Raw genomic sequence first — 14,158 nt, 5'->3', positions numbered from 1 at the left:
ACCTTTAAATGGGGGGGGTCAATGGCAGCTATACGAAGGAAGTTGGCTAGAACTCCGAAACTTTGAATTAAAACTTAAAAGATAGAACGCTTCACGAATTTGCGTGTCATCCTTGCGCTATCTGCCCAGCGATGCTCTCTGTCTCTCAGCCAATCGTGGACCTTCCGCGTTGACCTGCACCCAATCAGCATTAAGTCCTTGGACTGACCTTCGCCCAATCAGCATTAAGTCCTTGGACTTTCCGCGTCGACCTTCGCCCAATCAGCAACCCGCATCAGCATCAACTCCAGGAAAACCTTCCACGTGTGTCAGCCATTATCTCTGCAGTCGGTGATAAGGTAGGATGTGGCGATTAGCCTTGAAAACGAGAGCTGGTAAACCGTGAAAAATGCGTTAAAATGTTAGAGGAAGACTCGGTTATATGCTATAGACCCTATGTGTATGTGGTATAAAGGCTGGGACGAATTTCGAATTATAAATATGTAAAAATTAATGTTGAAATTACGGAGAGTCGCGATTGCCATTCAAACGGATTGCGCGGGAGTTAGCCTTGAAAACGAGTACTGGTAAATCGTGAAAAATGCGTTAAAATGTTAGAGGAAGACTCGGTTATATGCTATAGACCCTAGTGTGTATGTGGTATAAATGCTGGGACGAATTTCGAATTATAAATATGTTAAAATTAATGTTGAAATTACGGTGAGTCGCGATTCGCATTGAAACTGGTGGCGCGGCGATTAGCATTCCAACCTTTCAAACCTTCTGTTATCTTTCCTGTAAGCATCCATGAACATAAAAGTCACTTTAAGGTAGTAAACTGTAATGCACGTTTAATGCAATGCTCGTTTAATGCTGTGTCGTGTCATTTGTTGTCATTGTAGATGTCTTTTGCAAATTTAAGGATGACGCCGTCGCATCAGTTGGTCCTGCGGGCCTCTGATGCGGCGGCGGCCTTCACCGCCGCCATGGGGCCACGCGGGACCCAGGCTCCCGCCAGCGCCAAGAGGCCGGAGGAGGTGGAGAAGGAGGCCCGAGCCCGCGTCGTCTCCGAGGGTGGTGACCCCGGGAACCCCATGCTGGTGCTGGGCTGCCACAGCATCCAGCCTGGCAAGTACCGGGGTCAGACCTTCAGATGGCTCCTGGAGAACGACGCGGGCTACGCCTGTCACCTGGTCGCCAGTCACCAGCGGGAGCGGGAGACGAGTGCCTTGGACAGCCCGTTCATGGCCAACAAGGACAGCCTCGCCCGCTACTCCTGCGCCCACCCCGCTTTTGCGGAGCACCTCAAGTTCCGCCGGGCGCAGGAGGAGGCCCGGGCTCGCGCCACTCTGCCCGGGCGGGGGGGCGAGGCGCTTGTTGGCTTCGGGCTGTTCAAGGAGGACACCCTGAAGGACCTGTACGAATCCAAGGACAAGGACCGTCAGGAGTAAGTCATATTGTGGTGAAGGGCAGTGGAGACGGTGCTGTGACATGTTTATATTTTTTGATTTTCGATCATTGTCTTGCAGATACGTCAAGTGGCTACGACGGAAGACACCGCAGCCTGGGAGCTCCATGGACGCCGCCATTCAGTACTTCTTGGGCCGAGACAAGGAGCGGTCGGCGGAGGCGGCTGCTACACCCCCTCCGCCCGCCAGCAGCAGCACCAGCAGCGGCCCCAGCACCACCACCAGCCAGGCCGCTGCTTCAACCGTGCTGCCGCCCCGCAAGCCGACCGCTCCCAATTTCTCGGCCCTTGTGCGCGGGCGTCCGATGGGCCCCAGGGAGCTGCAGGCCCAGATCAGGAGACTGATGAGCCCACCAGCACGGCCTGCAGCTCCAGGTCGGTAGCTCTTTCTTTCTCTTTCACACAACAGAGGTTGAGTGTATACGATTTACTGACCGTTGCCCCCCCCCCCATAGCGGTGTCTTCCGTCAGAGACCAGCGCCCCTCGGTTCCGCCGCCCCCCACCACAGAGGTGACGGACGAGGAGCTGGTCCGGATGGTCACTGATGTAGAAATGGGTAACTGGCACCACACCGGACGTGTCGCACTGTAACATTGGCCTTGGATATCTATTCTTGAGTCAGTATGTTTGTATTAACTGTAACTTTTTAATTTGCTGGTCGCTAAAGCTGATGCCTGAAGGATAAAGGTAGGTTTATCAGGTGATGTAGCCGTCTTTGTAGGTGGTAGACGCGCCGTCCTCTCTCACGTGGTGGTAATGTGGATTTGATTAAACTCCCAGTCTAGCAAACCTCGCCTTGTAACTAACAGTCGCCTTGTAGCACTAAACCATTTGATCTAATCAACGGCATGCTGCACGTCATGAATGCTCAGACTCACTTAGTCTCGCTTGCCCGTGTGTTGCCCCGTCACTCTCATTGTGCTGATGCCATTTGGTTGTGCGTGACCGTGTCTGAAGCTGGCGTACAGGTCCTTCAGGCCCTCCCGCTCCCGCTGGTGACGCCTCCGACTCCACCTCCCCCGGCACCGTCCTCCACCCCACCACCACCACCACCACCACCACCACCACCACCACCACCACACCACCACCACCACAAGTTGCGGCTGCTCCACCGACGGTCGGGCTTCCTGCTCGGGCTCCGGCGCAGACCAGGGTGGAGCCTCGTGGCGTCTCCGTGGAGGAGACGCCGTGCGGGGAGGCCACCCTGGCGCCGGAGCCGAAGAAGAAGAGGAGGAAGACGACGACGACGGGCGACGTGGAGCAGCCGGCAACGCCCGCTCCTGCTCGGGCTGAGGTACAGACACACGCCCGTCGTACTCACAGACACACGACTCGGTGGAGACGACCGTCAGACTGCGTACGCAGCAGCGACTCGCCCTCCTCACGGTGTGTTTCTGTGTTGTCTTCATCTTCCTCACAGACCCGGTTGCCTGAGGGCTGGCGGACAGCCCTCACCGGGGCAGAGCAGGAGTGGATCGGCCGGGCGCTGTTCCAGCAGACCAGCGGGGGGTCCCTCAAGCTAACCACGGACCTCAAGCTGTGGTGGGACCCCCCCCAGCCCCGGCTGAACTATACTCAGCCACCCGCCTCGGCGGCTGCCTTCTTCGCGTGTCGGTTGTTCCTCTGGGCGCCCCTGCACATGTGGGGTCCCCGGCCGACATGCTGCCAGAAACATCTCACCAAGTGTGGGATGTACAAGACCATCCGGAAGGTCTTGGACATCGACGGCTGGTACTTGATGGCCACCGAGTACCTGGAGTGCCGTCGGTGTCGGAGGAAGGTAGCCGCCTGGTCGCAGGAGGTCGTGAGGCAGCTGGGAGAGGGGCATCGCGCCCTCTTCCCGGCGATCCTCACCTACAAGTAAGCAGCTGTCTGAAAACTGTCGGTGTGTCTGCGTGTGGCTCTTCTGTAACACGTGCGCTCCCCTGTAGGCTTGCCTGCGACCGGCGGGTCATCATCCAGCTGCGTGAGCGTACTCGGGGGAACAGCGCCACGCAGCTGCAAAAAAAACTCTGTGAGGCACACACAGAGGCCTGGATGCGGCGGTCCATACACTACCTCAGCGTCATGGAGCCCTTCACGTCGACGGGTGTCGTGCGCCAGTGCACCCCACCGCCGAAACCATCGCCAGACGTGCCGCAGTACGGCTGGCTGTTGGTGGTGTACTGCCACGACATCCTGTCTCGCCTGGAGGACGTGAAGGCCCGGGTCACCTCAGTCTTCGGATCCATCTTGAAGATGGATTCGACCAAGAAGGTGAATGTGGTGTCGGAGCACGAGCGTTACTCTCTTGCGACGTGCGTGCAGCCCTATTGACTTGCGACGTGCGTGCAGCCTTATTGACGTGTGTGTGTGTGTGTGTGTGTGTGTGTGTGTCTGTGTCTGTGTCTGTGTCTGTCGCCTCACCTTCAAACAGGTGACCCGGAAGCTCGCCGGTGCCGCCGCCCATACCGCAGCCTGGGCGACCAACGTGGGCAACGAGCACGGGCAGGTGCTAATGTCCGTGCTCACGGCCACCGAGGGGGGTGGCCTGTTGCCCATGGCCGCGGGGTTAATGCGGCGGTACCGGGACGCTGGGGTAGCGCAGCCTCGCGTCCTCTACGTCGACCGGGACTGCTGTTCGTCCCACGGGGGGTCCAAGGCAGCTGCTGCGTTCCAGGAGTGGGACAAGCTGGTGGTCCGGTTGGACATTTGGCACCTGATGCGACGCTACGCATCAGGTGTCACAACCGAGAGCCACCAGCTCTACAAGCCCTTCCTGCAGCAGCTGTCCGCCAGTATCTTCCTGTGGGACCCAGAGGACACAGCCCGGTTGCTCAACGCCAAGAGGAGGACGCTAGAGGCGCAGGGGATGACCTTCTCGTCCGAAGCCGGAGTGTGGAGGCACGTCAGCCGCAGGGAGATGGCTCTCCATTGCCGTCGCCGCACGCGTGGAGCTGCGGCGACCGAGCGGCTGATTGATGACCTCCTGCAAACCTTCGGCGGTGCCAACGGGCGAGACACCATGGGGATTCCCCTGCTGGACCGAGACCGCATCCAGGCAATCCGTGCGGAGCAGCGACGGCACCTCGAGTGCATCCAGGACCCGCCGGGCGTGGAGCTGTACACGGAGACAGGCAGGCTGACCAAGGGGGGGATCAGCCTGCCGACGTACCGTTGTGCGCGCGGCTCCACGTCCCTGGAGTCGTTCCATCTCCACCTCAACCGCTTCATTCCAGGTAAACCACGGGTTTCACCGTCGTGTCTATCTTTCACCGCCGCCGCCCTCGTTGTCGTTCACGTTGTGCGTGCTAAACCGCTAAACGCGTCTGTGTTCCTCCTCAGGAGAAAGTGCCAACCCTTGGCACTTCCAGGCTTTTCTCCTGGAGGGGTTGGTGAGATGGAACGAGGACAGGGCGGCGTCCGCGGCACAGGAGGGTCGTCCGCTGCTCCGCACCTACAGTGGCCCCCTGCAGCACTCCCTTGACCAGCTCAGCCAACGGGTGCTTGGCTCGAGTTTGGTCAGGGACTACACCAAGCCCAGGGAGTACACGGGTAAGAACGTTTTGAGCGCCGTCACCACGCTTACACGTGTCCGCGCCGAGGCGATGTTTGTAACCAGATTGAGTGACGATGCCCGTTGTGCTTCAGGGGAACTCATCGGCATCGAGTACTGTACTCCCAGACGGGCAGAGTGCTGCAGGACGTCCAGCTTGGACCCTGACGTCCGGGACGCGGGTCCACCGCCTACCGAGGAGGACGACGAGCTCGCCGAAGGCCGGCATGAGTTTGGAGGACCTCACACTCCACGTGCCTGGCGAGTTCACCGCTCCTCGGACGGACCCGCGGTCAGGGCAACCAGCTGACTCACCCGCGCCCGAGCCATCCCGTCCGACCGATCCCCCCGAGCCCGCGCCCCGCTCCCCCGGCCGGTCCTCACCAGAGCCTCAGCAGACCGCTGAGGTGAGTGCGACAGCGGTGCGACTCACTGGCTCGATCAAACGCAGCGCTCTGTGGCGTCCGTCTGACTTGTTGTTTTCTTGTATCCGCTTGTGTTCGCAGGACTACCGAGGACCAGACGACCAGCCGGGGTACCTGGCCGTGGTCCGCTTGGCCACGGCCTTAGTGGGGCTGCGCCACGAACAGGCCCTGTCCGAGGGAGGGTAGACGAGCTCATCGGGCTCCTACGAGGCCCTGTCCCCGTTCGACAGGGCCCGAGTAGTTTACCCTCCCCGCTACACGGACGGGGCAGCTCGGGGGGTCGATTCATGGCAGCGAAGCCAGGCCGCACCAGTATCCCTGGTGTGGAGAGCCTGCGACGGTGAGGAGGCTAAGCTTCGGTCGTACATTTCCCCGACGTACACGCAGGCCGCTTTACGTAACGTCTGTCGTTGTTTTTGTCCCTCGTCCGCAGCTGCCTGGTCGGACAGACCTCTGGACCCGCCAGCAGTCCCAGCACAAGCCGGCTGGTAGAAGCAGTGTGCGTCCAGCTCTGCAACCTGTTACCCTACGGGCACCCGTGTGCAAGGCGGCGCCCTTGGGGGGTTACACGGTGGGACAGCGCCATCGCTTCGTTACCGCCACATCCGGGGAGCTTGTGCTGGGACACCAGAGGTTGATGGCTCGGGCGCCCGTTCAGCTCTTTGAGCTGAACGCTAGGACCCTCTCGCTGTGGTGCGTGGATGCTTTGGGCGTGACACGCTTGAACCACACGCTCTCGATGGTGTAACTGTGACTAAAACACTATGTCGCCACCACGCTCTCAGGTTTACCCGACGCAGCGAGAGAAGGAGAGGGCTGTGCTGACTCCAGGCGTTGCAGCAGACGGAGGACGACCACCGGCGGCGGCGGCCGCGGCGACAGCGCCGGGCCCGGCCTCAGCAGCGGCGGTGGATCGTCCGGCGGCAGCAGCAACGGCGACGCCGGCGGTGCCTCAAGGCCGGGCGACGACAGCGGCAGCGAGGGGGGCTGCGGCGGCGGCCCCGGCAGCGGCACCGGCTGTGGCAGCACCGGTGCCCGCTCTGCCGGCGCCCAGACGGCTACTGGCACCTCGACAGCCCGCCCCCTCGGCTGCTTACCCGGTCTTCCTGCCGACGGCTGCTGCTGCCGCAGCTGCAACTGGACCTTTAAGAGCAGCCACAGCCTCTCCTTGTGGACCTCTCACTGCCCCGGCAGTAATGTGTGGGTGCTCCCCGTCCCCCCCCCCCCTCCTGACGCTCCCTCGGACATTGCCGGCTCCACACGTCCTCCCTCGGCCGCTGGCCGCCGCACAGCACGCCGGCCCTGAGCTGCCTGTAGCCCTGCCCGCCGCACAGCACGCCGGCGAGCTCCCTGTACCCTGAGAACTGTACAATGGAGGAGGCTGACCGCCGAGCGGCGGGCGGAGGGGGGGAAACCGCTCTAGCCGGGCCCAACGTGGGCGTGCCACAGGCACATAAGTGCAGTAAATGCGGCCAGCCGAGGCGGAGGGAGACCGGACACTCCCGCCACGGCAGAGAATACTTCTGCTCTGTCGCGGCGGGTCAGAGTGTGGAGGACTGGCTGAGGGAGAAGAAGGAGCGGGACCAGGGTGGAGCCCCGCGCTGATGCGCACTCACTTGCCGGGGATGGTGTTGTACATAGTTATTTTGTATATAGTTGTTATTCTGTTGTGTATATAGTTATTTTGCAGTGTTAGTGTATATAGTTATTTTGCAGTGTATATAGTTGTTTAGTGTGTGTATAGTTCTGTTTTGTGGTTAATTACTAAGTGCATACACACTGCCATATTTATTCATATGGCATATAACATAACATAGCATATAACATATAACATAGCATCTAACTTCGCGGAGGACGGTTCACGACTCATTAATTCCTGATAATGGACCACCTCGTCGGGCATCATCCCTTACATACATATATATATATATATACTGTATATGAATGAATAATAAAATAAGTTTTCTCTTTCGACAGTACATGCTTGTCCCTTGTTTTTTCTTCTTTAAGCAAAAAGTCCACAAGAATAATAATTAATGGTTTATTTCAATAAAGTCATAACACTGACAGCAAATGGATTCTAAATATATACATAAAGCAATAAGTTGACAATAAATGATGTTCTTTTAATATAATACTCACAAGAATAATAATAAATGGTTTTTTTATTTCAATAAACTCATAACACTGACAGCAAATGGATTATAAAAAGATATCATTGAAAGCAATAAGTTGACAATAACAAATGGCATTATTTTAATATAAAAAATCACAAGAATAAATGGTTTGTTTAATTCAATGAAAGCAAGTAATATAAGCGTTGGTTTGACGGGGGTTCGATCCGACGCTTTGGGCTTCTCCGTCGTAGTCGTCGTCCTCGTCGCTGATTGGTGGTCGTCAAAAAAAAAACTTTCTTTATCGCCGCGAGGGGGCGGGCTTTTTCGTCTTTTTCTGCAGGATCAACACAGGAGGTGCGAGGGTGTCAAAACAGAGAGGAATGCGGGGTGTCCTTTGCGCAGGGGCCATGCTAATCTTCTCTGTATCGTTCCAATTTTAGTATATGTGATACCGAAGTAACACAAATACTGCCTAATTCCTCAGTTAGCTATGTACCTCTGCTCAGACACCAAACGCTATCTGCTGGTGGAGCTACAACAGACGATTCCTACGTTGGACGATTTGCGGTTGCTGAGAAACGGAAAGCTTCGATGGACAGATGGCGCAAAAGATAACGTGGCTGAGAAACGTTCTTATCTTTATTTATCCGACAGAAAAGAGGAAAAAACCCACCTCACTCATCGCGTTCGATAAAGAACTTTTTTTTTTACGACCCAGCAAAAAAGAGACACCAAAAGCGTTGGATCGAATCCCCGTGAAATCAACGCTTTTGACCTGCCGTTCTCGTCGGAAATGAAGACGAGAACCCTTTATTGTGTTATAATTATTATTACAATACTATATGCAAAATATGACAGACCAAAGCACTTATTGTGAATTTTATTTTCTTGTCTTGTTACTTATAGACCTGATTTGCATCCTTGTCCAATAGGTGGCGCTCTTGAATAATGTCTGTAGAGCGTGGTGTGGGGAGGGGGGTCTTGACATTGGTATGGTAACCGTTTTGTATTTATTTAGAATGAGATCGTATTTACTTAACGGTTGCTGAAGTTATACTTTATGTCCAATAGGGGGCGCTCTCGAATAATGTTCAGGATCGGAACGAGCCCAGCAAAAAAAAGGTATAAACAAAAAAAAAATGCAATTTTATCGGTTTTAAGTTATTTTCTCGGCCTAGGAAGGGTCTAGAAGCATAATTCCTGCAGATTCAGGATCGGAACGAGCCCAGCTAAAAAAAAAAAAAAAACAAAAAAAAATGAAATTTTTATCGGTTTTAAGTTATTTCTCGGCCTAGGAAGGGTCTAGAAGCATACTCATGCAGATTCAGGATCGTAACGAGCCAGCAAAAAAAGGGTTAAAAAAAAACAAAAAAAATGAAATTTTATTCGGTTTTAAGTTATTTTCTCGGCCTAGCAAGGGTCTAGAAGCAATAATTCCTGCAGATTCAGGATCGGAACGAGCCCAGCAAAAAAAAGGGTTAAAAAAACAAAAACAAAAAATTAATGAATTTCAAATTTCAAATTGAAAAAAAAAAAAAAGAATATATATGAATGTCCAAAAAAATGCACCACAGACCACCACCAACGACTCAAATGGCCTAAAACGATGATCCTAGACACTTTCTGTGGGGGATTCCACACTTTTCACCAATTTTCACAAAATGTTCACAACATTTTCCAAGTATTTTACATTGGGGTCAACGGCAGCTATGTGAAGGAAGTGAGCTACAACTCCAAAAATTCCCACACATGTAGAAGGAGTCGATTCTACGTTGGACGATTTGCGGTTGCTTGAGAAACGGAAAGCTTCGATGGACAGATGGCGCAAAACGAATAACGTGGCTGCGAGAACGTTCTTATCTTTATTTATCATCCGACAGAAAAAGAGGAAAAAACCCACCTCACTCATCGCGTCGATAAAGAACTTTTTTTTTTAACGACCCAGCAAAAAAGAGACACAAAAGCGTTGGATCGAATCCCGTGAAAATCAACGCTTTTGACCTGCCGTTCTCGTCGGAATGAAGACGAGAACCCTTTAATTGTGTTATAATTATTATTACAATACTATATGCAAAATATGACAGACCAAAAGCACTTATTGTGAATTTTATTTTCTTGTCTTGTTACTTATAGACCTGATTTGCATCCTTGTCCAATAGGTGGCGCTCTTGAATAATGTCTGTAGAGCGTGGTGTGGGGAGGGGGGTCTTGACCTTGGTATGGTAACCGTTTGTATTTATTTAGAATGAGATCGTATTTACTTAACGGTTGCTAAGTTATACTTTATGTCCATAGGGGGCGCTCTCGAATAATGTTCAGGATCGGAACGAGCCAGCAAAAAAAAGGTATAAACAAAAAAAAATGCAATTTTATCGGTTTTAAGGTTATTTTCTCGGCCTAGGAAGGGTCTAGAAGCATAATTCCTGCAGATTCAGGATCGGAACGAGCCCAGCTAAAAAAAAACAAAAAAACAAAAAAAATGAAATTTTTATCGGTTTTAAGTTATTTTCTCGGCCTAGGAAGGGTCTAGAAGCATAATTCCTGCAGATTTCAGGATCGGAACGAGTCCAGCAAAAAAAGGTTAAAAAAAAACAAAAAAATGAATTTTATCGGTTTTAAGTTATTTTCTCGGCCTAGCAAGGGTCTAGAAGCATAATTCCTGCAGATTCAGGATCGGAACGAGCCCAGCAAAAAAGGGTTAAAAAAACAAAACAAAACAAATTAATGAATTTTCAAATTTCCAATTTGAAAAAAAAAAAAAAAGAATATTATTATGAATGTCCAAAAAATGCACCACAGACCACCCACCAAACGACTCAAAATGGCCTAAAAACGTGATCCTAGACACTTTCTGTGGGATTCCCACTTTTCACTCAATTTTCACAAATGTTCACAACATTTTCCAAGTATTTTACATTGGGGTCAACGGCAGCTATGTGAAGAAGTGAGCTCTACAACTCCCAAAAATTCCCACACATGTAGAAGGAGTCGATTCCTACGTGGACGATTTGCGGTTGCTGAGAAACGGAAAGCTTCGATGGACAGATGGCGCAAAAGATTAACGGGCTGAGAAACGTTACTATCTTTATTTATCCGACAGAAAAGAGGAAAAAACCCACCTCACTCATCGCGTCGATAAAGAACTTTTTTTTTACGACCCAGCAAAAAAGAGACACCAAAAGCGTTGGATCGAATTCCCCGTGAAATCAACGCTTTTGACCTGCCGTTCTCGTCGGAAATGAAGACGAGAACCCTTTATTGTGTTATAATTAGTTATTACAATACTATATGCAAAATATGACAGACCAAAAGCACTTATTGTGAATTTTATTTTCTTGTCTTGTTACTTATAGACCTGAATTGCATCCTTGTCCAATAGGTGGCGCTCTTGAATAATGTCTGTAGAGCGTGGTGTGGGGAGGGGGTCTTGACCTTGGTATGGTAACCGTTTTGTATTTATTTAGAATGAGATCGTATTTACTTAACGGTTGCTAAGTTATACTTTATGTCCAATAGGTGGGCGCTCTCGAATAATGTTCAGGATCGGAACGAGCCCAGCAAAAAAAAGGTATAAAAAAAAAAAAAATGAAATTTTATCGGTTTTAAGTTATTTTCTCGGCCTAGGAAGGGGTCTAGAAGCATAATTCATGCAGATTCAGGATTCGGAACGAGCCCAGCAAAAAAAAGGGTTAAAAAAAAACAAAAACAAAAATTAATGAATTTTCAAATTTCACAATTTGAAAAAAAAAAAAGAATATATATGAATGTCCAAAAAAATGCACCACAGACCACCACCAAACGACTCAAATGGCCTAAAACGTGATCCTAGACACTTTCTGTGGGGATTCCACACTTTTCACCAATTTTCACAAAATGTTCACAACATTTTCCAAGTATTTTTACATTGGGGTCAACGGCAGCTATGTGAAGGAAGTGAGCTACAACTCCAAAATCTCCCACACATGTAGAAGGAGTCGATTCCTACGTTGGACGATTTGCGGTTGCTGAGAAACGGAAAGCTTCGATGGACAGATGGCGCAAAAGATAACGTGGCTGAGAAACGTTCTATCTTTACTTTATCCCGACAGAAAAGAGGAAAAAACCACCTCACTCATCGCGTCGATAAAGAACTTTTTTTTTTTACGACCCCCAGCAAAAAAGAGACACCAAAAGCGTTGATCGGAATCCCCGTGAAATCAACGCTTTTGACCTGCCGTTCTCGTCGGAAATGAGACGAGAACCCTTTATTGTGGTATAATTATTATTACAATATACTATATGCAAAATATGACAGACCAAAAGCACTTATTGTGAATTTTATTTTCTTGTCTTGTTACTTATGACCTGAATTGCATCCTTGTCCAATAGGTTGGCGCTCTTGAATAATGTCTGTAGAGCGTGGTGTGGGGAGGGGGGGTCCTTGACCTGGGTAGGGTAACCGTTTGTATTTATTTAGAATGAGATCGTATTTACTTAACGGTTGCTAAGTTATACTTATGTCCAATAGGGGGCGCTCTCGAATAATGTTCAGGATCGGAACGAGCCCAGCAAAAAAAAGGTATAAAAAAAAAAAAAATGAAATTTTTATCGGTTTTAAGTTATTTTCTCGGCCTAGGAAGGGTCTAGAAGCATAATTCATACAGATTCAGGATCGGAACGAGCCCAGCCAAAAAAGGGTTAAAAAAAACAAAAACAAAAAATTAATGAATTTTCAAATTTCAAATTTGAAAAAAAAAAAAAGAATATATAATGAATGTCCAAAAAAATGCACCACAGACCACCACCAAACGACTCAAAATGGCCTAAAACGTGATCCTAGACACTTTCTGTGGGGATTCCACACTTTTCACCAATTTTCACAAAATGTTCACACATTTTCCAAGTATTTTTACATTGGGGGTCAACGGCAGCTATGTGAAGGAAGTGAGCTACAACTCCAAAATTCCCACACATGTAGAAGGAGCCTGGAAACCTTCCACACCAATTTTCTTCAAAAGAAAATATTGGTAACACCCCTTTTCCCGCGTTTAGTGAAAAACTTCAAAGTGCGATTTTCTATACCAAAACAAGCCACCAGGTGGCCAGAACTTGGCACAGCCTTAGCCCTGATCCATAGCTACCACTCCATAGGGTTTATATTCCCACGCCTCTCTCCCTGTTCCCATGGCAACGCTTTTAGGTGTTTTCCAATGTTAAATTTTTTTTGCCACTAGGGGCGCCAAATTCCCTTCTGCTTCATATTTACCGTACCAAAATGAACCTTAAATGGGGTGGGTCAATGGCAGCTATACGAAGGAAGTTGGCTAGAACTCCGAAACTTTGAATTAAAACTTAAAAGATAGAACGCTTCACGAATTTGCGTGTCATCCTTGCGCTATCTGCCCAGCGATGCTCTCTGTCTCTCAGCCAATCGTGGACCTTCCGCGTTGACCTGCACCCAATCAGCATTAAGTCCTTGGACTGACCTTCGCCCAATCAGCATTAAGTCCTTGGACTTTCCGCGTCGACCTTCGCCCAATCAGCAACCCGCATCAGCATCAAACTCCAGGAAAACCTTCCACGTGTGTCAGCCATTATCTCTGCAGTCGGTGATAAGGTAGGATGTGGCGATTAGCCTTGAAAACGAGAGCTGGTAACCGTGAAAAATGCGGTTAAAATGTTAGAGGAAGACTCGGTTATATGCTATAGACCCTAGTGTGTATGTGGTATAAAGGCTGGGACGAATTTCGAATTATAAATATGTAAAAATTAATGTTGAAATTACGGAGAGTCGCGATTGCCATTCAAACGGATTGCGCGGGAGTTAGCCTTGAAACGAGTACTGGTAAATCGTGAAAAATGCGTTAAAATGTTAGAGAAGACTCGGTTATATGCTATAGACCCTAGTGTGTATGTGGTATAAATGCTGGACGAATTTCGAATTATAAATATGTTAAAATTAATGTTGAAATTACGGTGAGTCGCGATTCGCATTGAAACTGGTGGCGCGGCGATTAGCATTCCAACCTTCAAACCTTCTGTTATCTTTCCTGTAAGCATCCATGAACATAAAAGTCACTTTAAGGTAGTAAACTGTAATGCACGTTTAATGCAATGCTCGTTTAATGCTGTGTCGTGTCATTTGTTGTCATTGTAGATGTCTTTTGCAAATTTAAGGATGACGCCGTCGCATCAGTTGGTCCTGCGGGCCTCTGATGCGGCGGCGGCCTTCACCGCCGCCATGGGGCCACGCGGGACCCAGGCTCCCGCCAGCGCCAAGAGGCCGGAGGAGGTGGAGAAGGAGGCCCGAGCCCGCGTCGTCTCCGAGGGTGGGTGACCCCGGGAACCCCATGCTGGTGCTGGGCTGCCACAGCATCCAGCCTGGCAAGTACCGGGGTCCAGACCTTCAGATGGCTCCTGGAGAACGACGCGGGCTACGCCTGTCACCTGGTCGCCAGTCACCAGCGGGAGCGGGAGACGAGTGCCTTGGACCAGCCCGTTCATGGCCAACAAGGACAGCCTCGCCCGCTACTCCTGCGCCCACCCCGCTTTTGCGGAGCACCTCAAGTTCCGCCGGGCGCAGGAGGAGGCCCGGCTCGCGCCACTCTGCCCGGGCGGGGGGCGAGGCGCTTGTTGGCTTCGGGCTGTTCAAGG

The 14,158-nt window shown here is 50.8% G+C and overlaps 2 protein-coding genes and 1 pseudogene across 2 annotated transcripts; 2 read left to right on the top strand and 1 right to left on the bottom strand.

Moving 5' to 3' along the window:
* Positions 1 to 327: 327 nt before the first annotated feature.
* LOC130386438 (uncharacterized) lies at positions 328 to 2,504 on the top strand. The gene is made up of 4 exons (XM_056595361.1): positions 328 to 338; positions 882 to 1,426; positions 1,509 to 1,822; positions 1,903 to 2,504. The coding sequence occupies exons 2-4, from the start codon at positions 882 to 884 to the stop codon at positions 2,037 to 2,039; spliced, it is 996 nt and encodes a 331-aa protein (XP_056451336.1). The 5' UTR covers positions 328 to 338; the 3' UTR covers positions 2,040 to 2,504.
* A 40-nt stretch (positions 2,505 to 2,544) lies between these two features.
* LOC130385533 (uncharacterized) lies at positions 2,545 to 5,293 on the top strand. The gene is made up of 6 exons (XM_056594055.1): positions 2,545 to 2,742; positions 2,869 to 3,308; positions 3,380 to 3,704; positions 3,865 to 4,666; positions 4,773 to 4,982; positions 5,079 to 5,293. The coding sequence occupies exons 2-6, from the start codon at positions 3,088 to 3,090 to the stop codon at positions 5,291 to 5,293; spliced, it is 1,773 nt and encodes a 590-aa protein (XP_056450030.1). The 5' UTR covers positions 2,545 to 2,742; positions 2,869 to 3,087.
* A 2,599-nt stretch (positions 5,294 to 7,892) lies between these two features.
* Positions 7,893 to 7,988, bottom strand: LOC130386742 (U6 spliceosomal RNA; annotated as a pseudogene).
* Positions 7,989 to 14,158: the final 6,170 nt, after the last annotated feature.

This window comes from Gadus chalcogrammus, chromosome 7 (genome assembly GCF_026213295.1).
Source record: "Gadus chalcogrammus isolate NIFS_2021 chromosome 7, NIFS_Gcha_1.0, whole genome shotgun sequence".
Classification (NCBI taxonomy): domain Eukaryota; kingdom Metazoa; phylum Chordata; class Actinopteri; order Gadiformes; family Gadidae; genus Gadus; species Gadus chalcogrammus.
Note: the sequence above shows the minus strand (reverse complement) of the source record. Positions and strands in the feature narration are given on the sequence as shown.

What these genes read in the sequence shown, in the direction of transcription:
- LOC130385533 (XM_056594055.1), top strand. Translation starts at nt 3,088, where the DNA reads ATGTGGGGTCCCCGGCCGACATGCTGCCAGAAACATCTCACCAAGTGT. An exon ending in AGATGGATTCGACCAAGAAG is followed by an intron (nt 3,705 to 3,864) that starts GTGAATGTGGTG and finishes ACCTTCAAACAG; the next exon opens with GTGACCCGGAAGCTCGCCGG. An exon ending in CAAGCCCAGGGAGTACACGG is followed by an intron (nt 4,983 to 5,078) that starts GTAAGAACGTTT and finishes GTTGTGCTTCAG; the next exon opens with GGGAACTCATCGGCATCGAG.
- LOC130386438 (XM_056595361.1), top strand. Translation starts at nt 882, where the DNA reads ATGTCTTTTGCAAATTTAAGGATGACGCCGTCGCATCAGTTGGTCCTG. An exon ending in AAGGACAAGGACCGTCAGGA is followed by an intron (nt 1,427 to 1,508) that starts GTAAGTCATATT and finishes ATTGTCTTGCAG; the next exon opens with ATACGTCAAGTGGCTACGAC. An exon ending in AGCACGGCCTGCAGCTCCAG is followed by an intron (nt 1,823 to 1,902) that starts GTCGGTAGCTCT and finishes CCCCCCCCATAG; the next exon opens with CGGTGTCTTCCGTCAGAGAC.